The 22398-nt window shown below is 34.5% G+C and overlaps 1 protein-coding gene across 1 annotated transcript in view; it reads right to left on the bottom strand.

Moving 5' to 3' along the window:
- Positions 1 to 22398, bottom strand: part of EFCAB7 (EF-hand calcium binding domain 7) — a 182108-nt gene that overhangs the window by 124580 nt on the left and 35130 nt on the right. Inside the window, 3 exon segments of the mRNA XM_053693673.1 lie at positions 8936 to 9057; positions 9387 to 9582; positions 11889 to 11975. Coding sequence (XP_053549648.1) covers positions 8936 to 9057; positions 9387 to 9582; positions 11889 to 11975 — 405 coding nt within the window.

Raw genomic sequence — 22398 nt, 5'->3', positions numbered from 1 at the left:
ACACCTTGGCATTTTAATAGAATATGTTTAGTAAGAACTTTGCAATATACTATCATTTATTTTATCCCCTTTTCATGTAATTTAGCTCAGAAAATTGTAGCTTTCCTAGTTTTCAGAACTGAAAAAGCACAATGTAGACTTTTCAAGGATAACCCTGCTGCATATATTTCCTTAATTGGCTTTAAATGGTAACAACTGAAAAGCAATGCACTTCTGTGGCTAGTCTTGTTGTCTCCACCAGGTTAGCGTTCTGTTGGCGCCATGTATTTTTGACGTTTTGTGTAAAGGAATTTGACAGTGAGTTTCCTTATGATTTTTTACTAAGCATTGATGTAGAAATGTAGGTCTTTAACAAAGAACTTCAATTTTTAAATTGAAGGTATAAAAAATTGTGAGTTTTCAAACTGTTAGAATTTAAAGTGAACACTACAGACTCCACGGGCCTAGCCCTGCTCAGTCCTTCACTGCAAAAACAGTAGCCGGTAGCAAGTCCACTCTAGTAACAAATCTGTACTGGTGCTTACAAATAAAGCATGTAGTAATAGAAGGGTTAAAGGGACAGTCTAAAAGATTTTTGTTTAAAAAGATAGATAACCCTTTTATTACCCATTCCCCAGTTTTGCATAACCAACATGGTTATATTAATATACTTTTTACCTCTGTGATTACCCTGTATCTAAGCCTCTGCAGACTGCCCCTTATCTCAGTTATATTAATATACTTTTCACCTCTGTAATTACCCTGTATCTAAGCCTCTGCAGACTGCCCCTGTATCTCAGTTATATTAATATACTTTTCACCTCTGTAATTACCCTGTATCTAAGCCTCTGCAGACTGCCCCTGTATCTCAGTTATATTAATATACTTTTTACCTCTGTGATTACCCTGTATCTAAGCCTCTGAAGACTGCTCCTTATCTCAGTTATATTAATATACTTTTTACCTCTGTGGTTACCCTGTATCTAAGCCTCTGCAGACTGCCCCTGTATCTCAGTTATATTAATATACTTTTTTACCTCTGTAATTACCTTGTATCTAAGCCTCTGCAGACTGCCCCTGTATCTCAGTTATATTAATATACTTTTTTACCTCTGTAATTACCCTGTATCTAAGCCTCTGCAGACTGTCCCCTTATCTCAGTTATATTAATACACTTTTTACCTCTGTAATTACTTTGTATCTAAGCCTCTGCAGACTGCCCCCTTATCTCAGTTATATTAATATACTTTTTACCTGTGTGATTACTTTGTATCTAAGCCTCTGCAGACTGCCCCTTATCTCATTTATATTAATATACTTTTGACCTCTGTGATTACCTTGTATCTAAGCCTCTGCAGACTGCTCCTTATCTCAGTTATATTAATATACTTTTTACCTCAGTGATTACCTTGTATCTAAGTCTCTGCAGACTGCTCCTTATCTCAGTTATATTAGTATACTTTTTACCTCTGATTACCCTGTATCTAAGCCTCTGCAGACTGCCCCTTATCTCAGTTATATTAATATACTTTTTACCTCTGTGATTACCTTGTATCTAAGCCTCTGCAGACTGCCCCTTATCTCAGTTATATTAATATACTTTTCACCTCTGTAATTACCCTGTATCTAAGCCTCTGCAGACTGCCCCTGTATCTCAGTTATATTAATATACTTTTCACCTCTGTAATTACCCTGTATCTAAGCCTCTGCAGACTGCCCCTGTATCTCAGTTATATTAATATACTTTTTTACCTCTGTAATTACCTTGTATCTAAGCCTCTGCAGACTGTCCCCTTATCTCAGTTATATTAATACACTTTTTACTTCTGTGATTAACCTGTATCTAACCCTCTGCAGACTGCCCCTTATCTCAGTTATATTAATATACTTTTTACCTCAGTGATTACCTTGTATCTAAGTCTCTGCAGACTGCTCCTTATCTCAGTTATATTAGTATACTTTTTACCTCTGTGATTACCCTGTATCTAAGCCTCTGCAGACTGCTCCTTATCTCAGTTATATTAATATACTTTTTACCTCTGTGATTACCCTGTATCTAAGCCTCTGCAGACTGCCCCTTATCTCAGTTATATTAATATACTTTTTACCTCTGTGATTACCTTGTATCTAAGGCTCTGCAGACTGCCCCTTATCTCAGTTATATTAGTATACTTTTTACCTCTGTGATTACCCTGTATCTAAGCCTCTGAAGACTGCTCCTTATCTCAGTTATATTAATATACTTTTTACCTCTGTGATTACCCTGTATCTAAGCCTCTGCAGACTGCTCCTTATCTCAGTTATATTAATATACCTTTTACCTCTGAGATTACCTTGTATCTAACCCTCTGCAGACTACCCCTTTATTTCAGTTATATTAATAACAGAATTTATGTTTACCTGATAAATTTCTTTCTCCAACGGTGTGTCCGGTCCACGGCGTCATCCTTACTTGTGGGATATTCTCTTCCCCAACAGGAAATGGCAAAGAGCCCAGCAAAGCTGGTCACATGATCCCTCCTAGGCTCCGCCTACCCCAGTCATTCGACCGACGTTAAGGAGGAATATTTGCATAGGAGAAACCATATGGTACCGTGGTGACTGTAGTTAAAGAAAATAAAATATCAGACCTGATTAAAAAAACCAGGGCGGGCCGTGGACCGGACACACCGTTGGAGAAAGAAATTTATCAGGTAAACATAAATTCTGTTTTCTCCAACATAGGTGTGTCCGGTCCACTGCGTCATCCTTACTTGTGGGAACCAATACCAAAGCTTTAGGACACGGATGAAGGGAGGGAGCAAATCAGGTCACCTAAATGGAAGGCACCACGGCTTGCAAAACCTTTCTCCCAAAAATAGCCTCAGAAGAAGCAAAAGTATCAAACTTGTAAAATTTGGTAAAAGTGTGCAGTGAAGACCAAGTCGCTGCCCTACATATCTGATCAACAGAAGCCTCGTTCTTGAAGGCCCATGTGGAAGCCACAGCCCTAGTGGAATGAGCTGTGATTCTTTCGGGAGGCTGCCGTCCGGCAGTCTCGTAAGCCAATCTGATGATGCTTTTAATCCAAAAAGAGAGAGAGGTAGAAGTTGCTTTTTGACCTCTCCTTTTACCTGAATAAACAACAAACAAGGAAGATGTTTGTCTAAAATCCTTTGTAGCATCTAAATAGAATTTTAGAGCGCGAACAACATCCAAATTGTGCAACAAACGTTCCTTCTTTGAAACTGGTTTTGGACACAGAGAAGGTACGATAATCTCCTGGTTAATGTTTTTGTTAGAAACAACTTTTGGAAGAAAACCAGGTTTAGTACGTAAAACCACCTTATCTGCATGGAACACCAGATAAGGAGGAGAACACTGCAGAGCAGATAATTCTGAGACTCTTCTAGCAGAAGAAATCGCAACTAAAAACAAAACTTTCCAAGATAATAACTTAATATCAACGGAATGTAAGGGTTCAAACGGAACCCCCTGAAGAACTGAAAGAACTAAATTGAGACTCCAAGGAGGAGTCAAAGGTTTGTAAACAGGCTTGATTCTAACCAGAGCCTGAACAAAGGCTTGAACATCTGGCACAGCTGCCAGCTTCTTGTGAAGTAATACCGACAAGGCAGAAATCTGTCCCTTCAGGGAACTTGCAGATAATCCTTTTTCCAATCCTTCTTGAAGGAAGGATAGAATCCTAGGAATCTTAACCTTGTCCCAAGGGAATCCTTTAGATTCACACCAACAGATATATTTTTTCCAAATTTTGTGGTAAATCTTTCTAGTCACAGGCTTTCTGGCCTGAACAAGAGTATCGATCACAGAATCTGAGAATCCTCGCTTCGATAAAATCAAGCGTTCAATCTCCAAGCAGTCAGCTGGAGTGAAACCAGATTCGGATGTTCGAACGGACCCTGAACAAGAAGGTCTCGTCTCAAAGGTAGCTTCCAAGGTGGAGCCGATGACATATTCACCAGATCTGCATACCAAGTCCTGCATGGCCACGCAGGAGCTATCAAGATCACCGACGCCCTCTCCTGCTTGATCCTGGCTATCAGCCTGGGGATGAGAGGAAATGGCGGGAACACATAAGCTAGTTTGAAGGTCCAAGGTGCTACTAGTGCATCCACTAGAGCCGCCTTGGGATCCCTGGATCTGGCCCCGTAGCAAGGAACTTTGAAGTTCTGACGAGAGGCCATCAGATCCATGTCTGGAATGCCCCACAGGTGAGTGACTTGGGCAAAGATTTCCGGATGGAGTTCCCACTCCCCCGGATGCAATGTCTGACGACTCAGAAAATCCGCTTCCCAATTTTCCACTCCTGGGATGTGGATAGCAGACAGGTGGCAGGAGTGAGACTCCGCCCAAAGAATAATTTTGGTTACTTCTTCCATCGCTAGGGAACTCCTTGTTCCCCCCTGATGGTTGATGTACGCAACAGTCGTCATGTTGTCTGATTGAAACCGTATGAACCTGGTCCTCGCAAGCTGGGGCCAGGCCTGGAGCGCATTGAATATCGCTCTCAGTTCCAGAATATTTATCGGTAGAAGAGATTCTTCCCGAGACCAAAGACCCTGAGCTTTCAGGGATCCCCAGACCGCGCCCCAGCCTATCAGACTGGCGTCGGTCGTGACAATGACCCACTCTGGTCTGTGGAACATCATCCCTTGAGACAGATTGTCCAGGGACAGCCACCAACGGAGTGAGTCTCTGGTCCTCTGATTTACTTGTATCTTCGGAGACAAGTCTGTATAGTCCCCATTCCACTGACTGAGCATGCACAGTTGTAATGGTCTTAGATGAATGCGCGCAAAAGGAACTATGTCCATCGCCGCCACCATCAACCCGATCACTTCCATGCACTGAGCTATGGAAGGAAGAGGAACGGAATGAAGTATCCGACAAGAGTCCAGAAGCTTTGTTTTTCTGGCCTCTGTTAGAAAGATCCTCATTTCTAAGGAGTCTATAATTGTTCCCAAGAAGGGAACCCTTGTTGACGGGGATAGAGAACTCTTTTCCACGTTCACTTTCCAGCCGTGAGATCTGAGAAAGGCCAGGACAGTGTCCGTGTGAGCCTTTGCTTGAGGAAGGGACGACGCTTGAATCAGAATGTCGTCCAGGTAAGGTACTACTGCAATGCCCCTTGGTCTTAGCACCGCTAGAAGGGACCCTAGTACCTTTGTGAAAATCCTTGGAGCAGTGGCTAATCCGAAAGGAAGCGCCACGAACTGGTAATGTTTGTCCAGGAATGCAAACCTTAGGAACCGATGATGTTCCTTGTGGATAGGAATATGTAGATACGCATCCTTTAAATCCACCGTGGTCATAAATTGACCTTCCTGGATGGAAGGAAGGATAGTTCGAATGGTTTCCATCTTGAACGATGGGACCTTGAGAAATTTGTTTAAGATCTTGAGATCTAGGATTGGTCTGAACGTTCCCTCTTTTTTGGGAACTATGAACAGATTGGAGTAGAACCCCATCCCTTGTTCTCTTAATGGAACAGGATGAATTACTCCCATTTTTAACAGGTCTTCTACACAATGTAAGAACGCCTGTCTTTTTATGTGGTCTGAAGACAACTGCGACTTGTGGAACCTCCCCCTTGGGGGAAGTCCCTTGAATTCCAGAAGATAACCCTGGGAGACTATTTCTAGCGCCCAAGGATCCAGAACATCTCTTGCCCAAGCCTGAGCGAAGAGAGAGAGTCTGCCCCCCACCAGATCCGGTCCCGGATCGGGGGCCAATATTTCATGCTGTCTTGGTAGCAGTGGCAGGTTTCTTGGCCTGCTTTCCCTTGTTCCAGCCTTGCATTGGTCTCCAAGCCGGCTTGGCCTGAGAAGTATTACCCTCTTGCTTAGAGGACGTAGCACCTTGGGCTGGTCCGTTTTTACGAAAGGGACGAAAATTAGGTCTATTTTTTGCCTTGAAGGGCCGATCCTGAGGAAGGGCGTGGCCCTTACCCCCAGTGATATCAGAGATAATCTCTTTCAAGTCAGGACCAAACAGCGTTTTCCCCTTGAAAGGAATGTTTAGTAGCTTGTTCTTGGAAGACGCATCAGCCGACCAAGATTTCAACCAAAGCGCTCTGCGCGCCACAATAGCAAACCCAGAGTTCTTAGCCGCTAACTTAGCCAATTGCAAAGAGGCGTCTAGAGTGAAAGAATTAGCCAATTTGAGAGCATTGATTCTGTCCATAATCTCCTCATAAGGAGGAGAGTCACTATCGAGCACCTTAAGCAGTTCATCAAACCAGAAATATGCGGCTGTAGTGACAGGGACAATGCATGAAATGGGTTGTAGAAGGTAACCCTGCTGAACAAACATCTTTTTAAGCAAACCTTCTAATTTTTTATCCATAGGATCTTTGAAAGCACAACTATCCTCTATGGGAATAGTGGTGCGTTTGTTTAAAGTAGAAACCGCTCCCTCGACCTTGGGGACTGACTGCCATAAGTCCTTTCTGGGGTCGACCATAGGAAACAATTTTTTAAATATGGGGGGAGGGACGAAAGGAATACCGGGCCTTTCCCATTCTTTATTAACAATGTCCGCCACCCGCTTGGGTATAGGAAAAGCTTCTGGGAGCCCCGGCACCTCTAGGAACTTGTCCATTTTACATAGTTTCTCTGGGATGACTAAATTTTCACAATCATCCAGAGTGGATAATACCTCCTTAAGCAAAATGCGGAGATGTTCCAATTTAAATTTAAATGTAATCACATCAGATTCAGCCTGCTGAGAAATGTTCCCTAAATCAGTAATTTCTCCCTCAGACAAAACCTCCCTGGCCCCCTCAGATTGGGTTAGGGGCCCTTCAGAGATATTAATATCAGCGTCGTCATGCTCTTCAGTAACTAAAACAGAGCAGCCACGCTTACGCTGACAAGGGTTCATTTTGGCTAAAATGTTTTTGACAGAATTATCCATTACAGCCGTTAATTGTTGCATAGTAAGGAGTATTGGCGCGCTAGATGTACTAGGGGCCTCCTGAGTGGGCAAGACTCGTGTAGACGAAGGAGGGAATGATGCAGTACCATGCTTACTCCCCTCACTTGAGGAATCATCTTGGGCATCATTGTCATTATCACATAAATCACATTTATTTAAATGAATAGGAATTCTGGCTTCCCCACATTCAGAACACAGTCTATCTGGTAGTTCAGACATGTTAAACAGGCATAAACTTGATCAGAAAGTACAAAAAACGTTTTAAAATAAAACCGTTACTGTCACTTTAAATTTTAAACTGAACACACTTTATTACTGCAATTGCGAAAAAACATGAAGGAATTGTTCAAAATTCACCAAATTTTCACCACAGCGTCTTAAAGCCTTGAAAATATTGCACACCAATTTTGGAAGCTTTAACCCTTAAAATAACGGAACCGGAGCCGTTTTAAGCTTTAAACCCCTTTACAGTCCCTGGTATCTGCTTTGCTGAGACCCAACCAAACCAAAAGGGGAATACGATACCAAATGACGCCTTCAGAAGTCTTTTATAAGTATCAGAGCTCCTCTCACATGCGACTGCATGCCATGCCTCTCAAAAACAAGTGCGCAACACCGGCGCGAAAATGAGACTCTGCCTATGCTTTGGGAAAGCCCCTAAAGAATAAGGTGTCTAAAACAGTGCCTGCCGATATTATTAAATCAAAATACCCAGAATAAATGATTCCTCAAGGCTAAATAAGTGTTAATATCAATCGATTTAGCCCAAAAAAAGTCTACAGTTTAAATAAGCCCTTGTGAAGCCCTTATTTACAATCGTAATAAACATGGCTTACCGGATCCCATAGGGAAAATGACAGCTTCCAGCATTACATCGTCTTGTTAGAATGTGTCATACCTCAAGCAGCAAGAGACTGCAAACTGTTCCCCCAACTGAAGTTAATTGCTCTCAACAGTCCTGTGTGGAACAGCCATGGATTTTAGTTACGGTTGCTAAAATCATTTTCCTCATACAAACAGAATTCTTCATCTCTTTTCTGTTTCTGAGTAAATAGTACGTACCAGCACTATTTGAAAATAACAAACTCTTGATTGAATAATGAAAAACTACAGTTAAACACTAAAAAACTCTAAGCCATCTCCGTGGAGATGTTGCCTGTACAACGGCAAAGAGAATGACTGGGGTAGGCGGAGCCTAGGAGGGATCATGTGACCAGCTTTGCTGGGCTCTTTGCCATTTCCTGTTGGGGAAGAGAATATCCCACAAGTAAGGATGACGCCGTGGACCGGACACACCTATGTTGGAGAAATACTTTTTACCCCTGTGATTACCTTGTATCTAAGCCTCTGCAGGCTGCTCCTTATCTCAGTTATATTAATACACTTTTTACCTCTGTGATTACCCTGTATCTAAGCCTCTGCAGGCTGCTCCTTACCTCAGTTATATTAATATACTTATTACCTCTGTGATTACCTTGTATCTAAGCCTCTGCACACTGCTCCTTATCTCAGTTATATTAATACACATTTTACCTCTGTGATTACCCTGTATCTAAGCCTCTGCAGACTGCCCCCTTATCTCAGTTATATTAATACACATTTTACCTCTGTGATTACCTTGTATCTAAGCCTCTGTAGACTGCCCCTTATCTCAGTTATTTTGACAAACTTGCATTTTAGCCAATCAGTGCCGATTCATAAGTAACTCCAGGGAGTGTGTACAATGTTACCTATATGACACGCATAAACTAGAGCTGTCTAGCTGTGAAAAAAAACTTTCAATATGTCCCTTTAAGCCATTGAAAAAAACATTCCAGCACACAATATACAAACAAATGAAAATGTTCTCACACTCTGGTTTGTAAATTAATTATTAGAAGGTACGTTATGTCCCTTTAAGTGGCTTGACGGGTAATATGGTTAATTAAAAAAAAAAAAATCAAATTGAACTAATTGTATCCCCAACACAAGCATTTAACCCTCAGATATGTATTGGCATTTGACAAATAATTGTTACCTTTAAACTACTGGGCTCAGCTAGTTTTGATGTCCTGGCACTGGCGGTCCCCATGTTAATCACTGTACACACCGTACCTTTATAGTTCCGAGCTGATGAGGGTCTTGAAAATTTGCCCTCACCTAAAATAAAATGAATTTAAAACCTTTATTAAATTGTTATAAATATCAATGTGACTAGCTAGAGTGAGAGAGGAGAAAGATACACACACGAATGTTACCCCTATACTTGTATAAAGGACGGGAGCACCATGAGTAGGGCACACCAGGGTGTGATAAAGAATTATTTTTTTATTTTGTGAAATTCTCTATACGGCAATGAGTTTAATTTAAACTTACATCAATCTCTTGCTCATTTCCATGTCCCGGACAATAAAACACATAATGCATCTATAAAATATATCTCAAACAATATTCAAAACCCCACAACAAATGTATTTTCTAACATGTACCTTTCCTTGGTGTAGCATCGGAATCAGAAAGTCTTGGGGATTTAGAAGATTGCTTTGATGATGGGGATATAGAACGTTCGGGCGACTTTTCAATTTGGCTTCCAAGCTGCTGCCGCTTTGCTTTGCTACTGTTCTCCATTCTATCTGCCGCAGTCTTGGAGCATTGCTCAATAGTTGTGAAAAATGAGGAACAGAACTAAAAAAAAAAGTGACGGCGTTAGAACATAGAGCGTGATAAATAATAGTAAACATTTGCACGGACAAACAAATATTGTTTTGCACAAATCTGTTGTTAAGCGGACTGTTTGGAATTCAGTGATAAGAAAAAAATCCATTTGTTTGCGATTTCCTATTGAAGACGTCTTTAAGGCTGCAGAAGAGCAGCTAGACAGCAATTTAAACCTAAATTAAGTTAAAGTAGTAGCTAGTGCTACTGCTACAAATGAGTAGCAGAAATATATATATATGTTTCAATCAACTGACAAGGACATTCCTAAGTATTATTGAATATTGTAAATTTTAAATCCTTTCCTCCTGCAAAAAATGACTTTACCTCTAAGTAATGCAAATTTGAACTTTAAAATAATGTTCTCCTGTAATAAACAAACAAAAAAGGCTTTTTTACCTGTATATGAAAACCAATGTGCAGGTCTAGTAGACAGTATGATTAACAGCTGGCAGAACCCATTGACTCATTAAAAAGGTACATGAAACAATTTTTATAAATGGGGCTATTCGGCTATTTTACAATATTTCAAATAACTTCAATTGTTTAAAATATTACATTTTTTGTCTTTAATTCCATTTCAAAATAGCACCTTCAGCATACTTGTAGAGGAAACCTTCTAAAGCACTTATTGGTATGTAAGTACTGGTAATAAAATTCAGTGCATTTATTGTGTGCATAAGTCTATCAGCTTCTTAAAGGGCCATTATAGTAAAAAAAAACCTGACATGCTCAAATTTGTTTCACCCTGCAAATCTGTGTGTTTAACCCCTGCAATGCTGTTAAAGACATAGGTAAAGTACAGATCTTGAGTCGCAGAGGACTGTTGGCCCCAAGCGGAAACTGCCACTGAGCCAATCATCAGCTCCAGCTTCTGCTCAGGACCAGCAGTTCTCTGTAATTCCTAAGCTGTACATTACCTATGTATTTAAACCAGTGGTTCCCAACTCCAGTCCAGATATTCATTATAAAGTAACTAGAGACAGGTGAAGTAATCAGCTGATGGGTGAGATGATTATTTCTCCTATGCTCTAGTTAAGATAGAATAAATATTGTGCCTGTTTAGGGCCCTGACGACTGGATTAGGGAAACACTGGTTTAACCCTTTGCAGGAGTTAAACACATAGGTTTGCAGGGTCAATAATAATATAGTTATATGCTTTAATAAAGAACTGAACTGTTATTATTGCATTTGTTTGTTCAGTCTCTCTTTCCTTTAACCTATGTCTTTGTGACACAACAGGTCTCTGACATGAAACACTAAATGTTAACATTATGTATAGTAAAATCCTTTAACAATACGTATGTTTATTATTTATTTTGTCTTGCAATTTAATTCATTTTGACAATTGTGGGTTTTCCAATTCTAAAAAATGGAAGTGCGCACTGCACAAGACTTCACAAACCTAACCTTGCTATACATCCTGTATTATAAAAGGCCAAGTATGTTTGTCCGACGCAGTCATCCGCAGTAGAGACTGCGCGAGAAAAACATACCTGGCCTTAACCCCTATATGACCAACGCGAGTGCACAGTAGAGAATGTGCGACACAAGTGCGAGGATGGTACTATTCGCTAAGCCCTGAGTCTCTCTGTGCCGGAATCTCGCTAAAAGTAGCAAGATCACGCAATTTCTGCATGCCCCACAAGTGGGGCATTGCAGAAATAGTTATGCATCGGGCAGCAGTGGTGCCGATCGTTGGTGGCGTGGGAGTGTTAGGAGGAAGGCCGGTGGCGGCCCATCGCTGGAGGGGAACGGAAGCGGGTGGGACCATAACGCTGCAGAAAATAAAATGTTGAGAGCGGCAGGGAGGGGCGTTCAGGGAGAGGGGATCAGAGGGTAGGGAAAGGTTCTTGAAGGGAGAGATGATTTTGGCCCGTGTACATGGGGCTTTAAGACTAGTCTGTCCATAATTGAACAAAAAGGTGAAAAAGATTTAAAAAAAAAACAATGCATAATACAGTAACAAGTCAAGATTTGCTCCTCTATACAAGGAAAGTGGTAGGATTCTGGCTTTTGAAAAACAATTGCAGGAAAGACAATGTTAATGTATTCAGAATGTTTCACATTTGGCTGGTTTGTTAATTCATTACAAGACCTCAGAAAAAAAAGTATTGCAAATACAAGTTGTTTAATGTCCATCTGACCATCTTGCTATGATAATAATAATGAAAAAACAAAAACAGGATGACATATTTTGTTTGCGACTTTTCCATTTCTGATTTGCACAACTACTACACATTGTTGCATAGATGAAAGGGCATGAATTGCGTACCTTATTGTAGTCTAATCTACCATTGCTGTTTGTTTCATTTAAAAGCAACACAGAGTACACTTCATCTTGGGTCATTTTCTCACCTTTCTGGAAAAAAACAAACATACGTTTTACAGTAAATAAATAGAACTAAAATATAAGTATCTTTTTTTTTTTTTTTTTTATTACAGCTGGAATAAACACTTTTTCTAGATGTAAAGTGTCTGTATCTCTCTCTCTCAGACGTACAGAACAAGTTATAGGGGGAGGATGTCACACATAGTATGGAAGATAAAATGCATGTTTTCTTTTTCCATATATGTAAAGGGAGTCTATAATTGGTGCATACGCACTGTGCAGGCACTTGTCTGTCATATAACTGGTGCCGTGTGTATTCTCGTTGCTTAAACAGTAAATACAGACCAGACATAATTATGTATTCAAAGCAAAGATCAGTGTTAGAATAATATGTCGATTTTTAAAATGATATTAGTTGTTTAAATATTGAATATATAAGTGTAAAATTACGTGTCTATAAAGTAATGGACGCAGCCGAAAGTAAAGATATAAATCAAACAATAAAATGGATTTTTGAAAAAAAAAAAGGCTGTTTGGAGAGTCTCTTCTATTACTTTCTTAAAGGGACAGTATACACTAATTTTCACACAACTGCATGTAAAAGACATTACTATAAAGAATAAGATGCCCAGATACTGATATAAATATACAGTATACACTAATTACATATAACTGCATGTAATAGACACTACTATACAGAATATGTACAGATACTGATATAAATATACAGTATACACTAATTGTCATATAGCTGCATGTAATAGACACTACTATACAGAATATGTACAGATACTGATATAAATATACAGTATACACTAACTGTCATATAACTGCATGTAATAGACACTACTATACAGAATATGTACAGATACTGATATAAATATACAGTATACACTAATTACATATAACTGCATGTAATAGACACTACTATACAGAATACGTACAGATACTGATATAAATATACAGTATACACTAACTGTCATATAACTGCATGTAATAGACACTACTATACAGAATATGTACAGATACTGATATAAATATACAGTATACACTAATTACATATAACTGCATGTAATAGACACTACTATACAGAATATGTACAGATACTGATATAAATATACAGTATACACTAATTACATATAACTGTATGTAATAGACACTACTATACAGAATATGTACAGATACTGATATAAATATACAGTATACACTAATTGTCATATAACTGCATGTAATAGACACTACTATACAGAATATGTACAGATACTGATATAAATATACAGTATACACTAATTGTCATATAACGGCATGTAATAGACACTACTGTACAGAATATGTACAGATACTGATATAAATATACAGTATACACTAATTGTCATATAACTGCATGTAATAGACACTACTATATAGAATATGTACAGATACTGATATAAATATACAGTATACACTAATTGTCATATAACCGCATGTAATAGACACTACTATACAGAATATGTACAGATACTGATATAAATATACAGTATATACTAATTGTCATATAACTGCATGTAATAGACACTACTATACAGAATATGTACAGATACTAATATAAATATACAGTATACACTAATTGTCATATAACTGCATGTAATAGACACTACTATACAGAATATGTACAGATATTGATATAAATATACAGTATACACTAATTGTCATATAACTGCATGTAATAGACACTACTATACAGAATATGTACAGTACTGATATAAATATATAGTATACACTAATTGTCATATAACTGCATGTAACAGACACTACTATACAGAATATGTACAGATACTGATATAAATATACAGTATACACTAATTTTCATATAACTGCATGTAATAGACACTACTATACAGAATATGTACTGTACTGATATAAATATACAGTATACACTAATTGTCATATAACTGCATGTAATAGACACTACTATACAGAATATGTACAGATACTGATATAAATATACACTATACACTAATTGTCATATAACTGCATGTAATAGACACTACTATACAGAATATGTACAGATACTGATATAAATATACAGTATACACTAATTGTCATATAACTGCATGTAATAGACACTACTATACAGAATATGTACAGTACTGATATAAATATACAGTATACACTAATTGTCATATAACTGCATGTAATAGACACTACTATACAGAATATGTACAGATACTGATATAAATATACAGTATACACTAATTTTCATATATCTGCATGTAATAGACACTACTATACAGAATATGTACAGATACTGATATAAATATACAGTATATACTAATTGTCATATAACTGCATGTAACAGACACTACTATACAGAATATGTACAGATACTGATATACATATACAGTATACACTAATTGTCATATAACTGCATGTAATAGACACTACTATACAGAATATGTACAGATACTGATATAAATATACAGTATACACTAATTTTCATATAACTGCATGTAATAGACACTACTATACAGAATATGTACTGTACTGATATACATATACAGTATACACTAATTGTCATATAACTGCATGTAATAGACACTACTATACAGAATATGTACAGATACTGATATAAATATACAGTATACACTAATTACATATAACTGCATGTAATAGACACTACTATATAGAATATGTACAGATACTGATATAAATATACAGTATACACTGTCATATAACTGCATGTAATAGACACTACTATACAGAATATGTATAGATACTGATATAAATATACAGTATACACTAATTGTCATATAACCGCATGTAATAGACACTACTATACAGAATATGTACAGATACTGATATAAATATACAGTATATACTAATTGTCATATAACTGCATGTAATAGACACTACTATACAGAATATGTACAGATACTGATATAAATATACAGTATACACTAATTACATATAACTGCATGTAACAGACACTACTATACAGAATATGTACAGGTACTGATATAAATATACAGTATACACTAATTGTCATATAACTGCATGTAACAGACACTACTATACAGAATATGTACAGATACTGATATAAATATACAGTATACACTAATTACATATAACTGCATGTAATAGACACTACTATACAGAATATGTACAGATACTGATATAAATATACAGTATACACTAATTGTCATATAACTGCATGTAATAGACACTACTATACAGAATATGTACAGATACTGATATAAATATACAGTATATACTAATTGTCATATAACTGCATGTAATAGACACTACTATACAGAATATGTACAGATACTGATATAAATATACAGTATACACTAATTGTCATATAACTGCATGTAATAGACACTACTATACAGAATATGTACAGATACTAATATAAATATACAGTATACACTAATTGTCATATAACTGCATGTAATAGACACTACTATACAGAATATGTACAGATATTGATATAAATATACAGTATACACTAATTGTCATATAACTGCATGTAATAGACACTACTATACAGAATATGTACAGTACTGATATAAATATACAGTATACACTAAATGTCATATAACTGCATGTAATAGACACTACTATACAGAATATGTACAGATATTGATATAAATATACAGTATACACTAATTGTCATATAACTGCATGTAATAGACACTACTATACAGAATATGTACAGTACTGATATAAATATACAGTATACACTAAATGTCATATAACTGCATGTAACAGACACTACTATACAGAATATGTACAGATACTGATATAAATATACAGTATACACTAATTTTCATATAACTGCATGTAACAGACACTACTATACAGAATATCTACAGATACTGATATAAATATACAGTATACACTAATTGTCATATAACTGCATGTAATAGACACTACTATACAGAATATGTACAGTACTGATATAAATATACAGTATACACTAATTGTCATATAACTGCATGTAATAGACACTACTATACAGAATATGTACAGATACTGATATAAATATACAGTATACACTAATTTTCATATATCTGCATGTAATAGACACTACTATACAGAATATGTACAGATACTGATATAAATATACAGTATATACTAATTGTCATTTAACTGCATGTAACAGACACTACTATACAGAATATGTACAGATACTGATATACATATACAGTATACACTAATTGTCATATAACTGCATGTAATAGACACTACTATACAGAATATGTACAGATACTGATATAAATATACAGTATACACTAATTGTCATATAACTGCATGTAATAGACACTACTATACAGAATATGTACAGATACTGATATAAATATACAGTATACACTAATTACATATAACTGCATGTAATAGACACTACTATACAGAATATGTACAGATACTGATATAAATATACAGTATACACTAATTGTCATATAACTGCATGTAATAGACACTACTATACAGAATATGTATAGATACTGATATTAATATACAGTATACACTAATTGTCATATAACTGCATGTAATAGACACTACTATACAGAATATGTACAGGTACTGATATAAATATACAGTATACACTAATTGTCATATAACTGCATGTAATAGACACTACTATACAGAATATGTATAGATACTGATATAAATATACAGTATACACTAATTGTCATATAACTGCATGTAATAGACACTACTATACAGAATATGTACAGATACTGATCTAAATATACAGTATACACTAATTGTCATATAACTGCATGTAACAGACACTACTATACAGAATATGTACAGATACTGATATAAATATACAGTGTACACTAATTGTCATATAACTGCATGTAATAGACACTACTATACAGAATATGTACAGATACTGATATAAATATACAGTGTACACTAATTGTCATATAACTGCATGTAATAGACACTACTATACAGAATATGTACAGATACTGATATAAATATACAGTATACACTAATTGTCACATAACTGCATGTAATAGACACTACTATACAGAATATGTACAGATACTGATATAAATATACAGTATACACTAATTACATATAACTGCATGTAATAGACACTACTATACAGAATATGTACAAATACTGATATAAATATACAGTATACACTAATTGTCATATAACTGCATGTAACAGACACTACTATACAGAATATGTACAGATACTGATATAAATATACAGTATACACTAATTGTCATATAACTGTATGTAACGGACACTACTATACAGAATATGTACAGATACTGATATAAATATACAGTATACACTAATAGTCATATAACTGCATGTAATACACACTACTATACAGATTATGTACAGATACTGATATAAATATACAGTATACACTAATTGTCATATAACTGCATGTAATAGACACTACTATACAGAATATGTACAGATACTGATATAAATATACAGTATACACTAATTGTCATATAACTACATGTAACAGACACTACTATACAGAATATGTATAGATATTGATATAAATATACAGTATACACTAATTGTCATATAACTACATGTAACAGACACTACTATACAGAATATGTACAGATACTGATATAAATATACAGTATACACTAATTGTCATATAACTACATGTAATAGACACTACTATACAGAATATGTATAGATACTGATATAAATATACAGTATACACTAATTGTCATATAACTACATGTAATAGACACTACTATACAGAATATGTACAGATACTGATATAAATATACAGTATACACTAATTGTCATATAACTGCATGTAATAGACACTACTATACAGAATATGTACAGATACTGATATAAATATACAGTATACACTAATTGTCATATAACTGCATGTAATATACACTACTATACAGAATATGTACAGATACTGATATAAATATACAGTATACACTAATTACATATAACTGCATGTAATAGACACTACTATACAGAATATGTACAGATACTGATATAAATATACAGTATACACTAATTACATATAACTGCATGTAATAGACACTACTATACAGAATATGTACAGATACTGATATAAATATACAGTATACACTAATTGTCATATAACTGCATGTAATAGACACTACTATACAGAATGTGTAGAGATATAAATATACAGTATACACTAATTGTCATATAACTGCATGCAATAGACACTACTATACAGAATATGTACAGATACTGATATAAATATACAGTATATACTAATTGTCATATAACTGCATGTAATAGACACTACTATACAGAATATGTACAGATACTGATATAAATATACAGTATACACTAATTGTCATATAACTGCATGTAATAGACACTACTATACAGAATATGTACAGATGCTGATATAAATATACAGTGTACACTAATTGTCATATAACTGCATGTAATAGACACTACTATACAGAATATGTACAGATACTGATATAAATATACATTATACACTAATTGTCTTATAACTGCATGTAATAGACACTACTATACATAATATGTACAGATACTGATATAAATATACAGTATACACTAATTGTCATATAACTGCATGTAATAGACACTACTATACAGAATATGTACAGATACTGATATAAATATACAGTATACACTAATTGTCATATAACTGAATGTAATAGACACTACTATACAGAATATGTACAGATACTGATATAAATATACAGTATACACTAATTGTCATATAACTGAATGTAATAGACACTACTATACAGAATATGTACAGATACTGATATAAATATACACTATACACTAATTGTCATATAACTGCATGTAATAGACACTACTATACAGAATATGTACAGATACTGATATAAATATACAGTATACACTAATTGTCATATAACTGCATGTAATAGACACTACTATACATAATATGTACAGATACTGATATAAATATACAGTATACACTAATTGTCATATAACTGCATGTAATAGACACTACTATACAGAATATGTACAGATACTGATATAAATATACAGTATACATTAATTACATATAACTGTATGTAACAGACACTACTATACAGAATATGTACAGATACTGATATAAATATACAGTATACACTAATTGTCATATAACTGCATGTAACAGACACTACTATACAGAATATGTACAGATACTGATATAAATATACAGTATATACTAATTGTCATATAACTGCATGTACTAGACACTACTATACAGAATATGTACAGATACTGATATAAATATACAGTATACACTAATTACATATAACTGCATGTAATAGACACTACTATACAGAATATGTAGAGATACTGATATAAATATACAGTATACACTAATTGTCATACAACGGCATGTAATAGACACTACTATACAGAATATGTACAGCTATTGATATACAGTATATACTAATTGTCATATAACTGCATGTAATATACACTACTATACAGAATATGTACAGCTATTGATATACAGTATATACTAATTGTCATATAACTGCATGTAATATACACTACTATACAGAATATGTACAGATACTGATATAAATATACAGTATACACTAATTGTCATATAACTGCATGTAATAGACACTACTATACATAATATGTACAGACACTGATATAAATATACAGTATACACTAATTGTCAAATTACTGCATGTAATAGACACTACTATACAGAATATGTACAGATACTGATATAAATATACAGTATGTACTAATTGTCATAACGGCATGTAATAGACACTACTGTACAGAATATGTACAGATACTGATATAAATATACAGTATACACTAATTGTCATATAACTGCATGTAATAGACACTAGTATAGAGAATATGTACAGATACTGATATAAATATACAGTATACACTAATTGTCATATAACTGCATGTAATAGACACTACTATACAGACTATGTACAGATACTGATATAAATATACAGTATACACTAATTGTCATATAACTGCATGTAATAGACACTACTATAAAGAATATATACAGATACTGATATAAATATACAGTATACACTAATTGTAATATAACTGCATGTAATAGACACTACTATACAGAATATGTACAGATACTGATATAAATATACAGTATACACTAATTGTCATATAACTGCATGTAATAGACACTACTATACAGAATATGTACAGATACTGATATAAATATACAGTATACACTAAATGTCATATAACTGCATGTAATAGACACTACTATACAGAATATGTACAGACACTGATATAAATATATACTATACACTAATTGTCATATAACTGCATGTAACAGACACTACTATACAGAATATGTACAGATACTGATATAAATATACAGTATACACTAAATGTCATATAACTGCATGTAATAGACACTACTATACAGAATATGTACAGATACTGATATAAATATACAGTATACACTAAATGTCATATAACTGCATGTAATAGACACTACTATACAGAATATGTACAGATACTGATATAAATATACAGTATACACTAAATGTCATATAACTGCATGTAATAGACACTACTATACAGAATATGTACAGATACTGATATAAATATACAGTATACACTAAATGTCATATAACTGCATGTAATAGACACTACTATACAGAATATGTACAGATACTGATATAAATATACAGTATACACTAATTGTCATATAACTGCATGTAATAGACACTACTATACAGAATATGTACAAATACTGATATAAATATACAGTATACACTGTCATATAACTGCATGTAATAGACACTGCTATACAGAATATGTACAGATACTGATATAAATATACAGTATACACTAATTGTCATATAATTGCATGTAATAGACACTACTATACAGAATATGTACAGATACTGATATAAATATACAGTATACACTAATTGTCATATAACTGTATGTAATAGACACTGCTATACAGAATATGTACAGATACTGATGTAACTATACAGTATACACTAATTGTCATATAACTGCATGTAACAGACACTACTATACAGAATATGTACAGATACTGATATAAATATACAGTATACACTAATTGTCATATAACTGCATGTAATAGACACTACTATACAGACTATGTACAGATACTGATATAAATATACAGTATACACTAATTGTCATATAACTGCATGTAATAGACACTACTATACAGAATATGTACAGATACTGATATAAATATACAGTATACACTAATTGTCATATAACTGCATGTAATAGACACTACTATACAGGATATGTACAGATACTGATACAAATATACAGTATACACTAATTGTCATATAACTACATGTAATAGACACTACTATACAGAATATGTACAGATACTAATATAAATATACAATATACACTAATTGTCATATAACTGCATGTAATAGACACTACTATACAGAATATGTACAGACACTGATATAAATATACAGTATACACTGTCATATAACTGCATGTAACAGACACTACTATACAGAATATATACAGATACTGATATAAATATACAGTATACACTAATTACATATAACTGCATGTAACAGACACTACTATACAGAATATGTACAGATACTGATATAAATATACAGTATACACTAATTGTCATAACTGCATGTAATAGACACTACTATACAGAATGTGTACAGATACTGATATAAATATACAGTATACACTAATTGTCATATAACTGCATGTAATAGACACTACTATACAGAATATGTACAGATATTGATATAAATATACAGTATACACTAATTGTCATATAACTGCATGTAATAGACACTACTATACAGAATATGTACAGATACTGATATAAATATACAGTATACACTAATTGTCATATAACTGCATGTAATAGACACTACTATACAGAATAAGTACAGATACTGATATAAATATACAGTATATACTAATTGTCATATAACTGCATGTAATAGACACTACTATACAGAATAAGATGCACAGATACTGATATAAAAATCCAGTATAAAACTGATTAAAAAACTTACTTAGACGCTCTCAGTTTAGCTCTGTTGAAAAGGTAGTTGGAAAGCCCACTGCAAGTGGGAAATAAGACACTCCCCCCCCCCCCGTCTTTTGCATATGAAAAGACCCTTTACAGAAACAGCAGCAAGCTGGAGTAGGTAGCAGACCGTATTCTCATAAAACTTTGTGACTTGGTTAGGAAACTGAAAATAAGAGCAATGTTATTTAAAAATAAGCAAAACTATCCATTAAACAAAAAAACTTTATTGCCTATATAAATGGATCATCTACAAAACATTTATGCAAAGAAAAAATGAGTGTATAATGTCCCTTTAAAACTGTCCCTAATTGTTCTCAGCATGAGAGTGACATAATGAAAAAAACTTAAAATTCAAACATGGCAGTGCCCATTACTAAGCAGAATTTAGAAAATCAACAATTTTCACAGTTA

This window comes from Bombina bombina, chromosome 10 (genome assembly GCF_027579735.1).
Source record: "Bombina bombina isolate aBomBom1 chromosome 10, aBomBom1.pri, whole genome shotgun sequence".
Lineage (NCBI taxonomy): Eukaryota > Metazoa > Chordata > Amphibia > Anura > Bombinatoridae > Bombina > Bombina bombina.
Note: the sequence above shows the minus strand (reverse complement) of the source record. Positions and strands in the feature narration are given on the sequence as shown.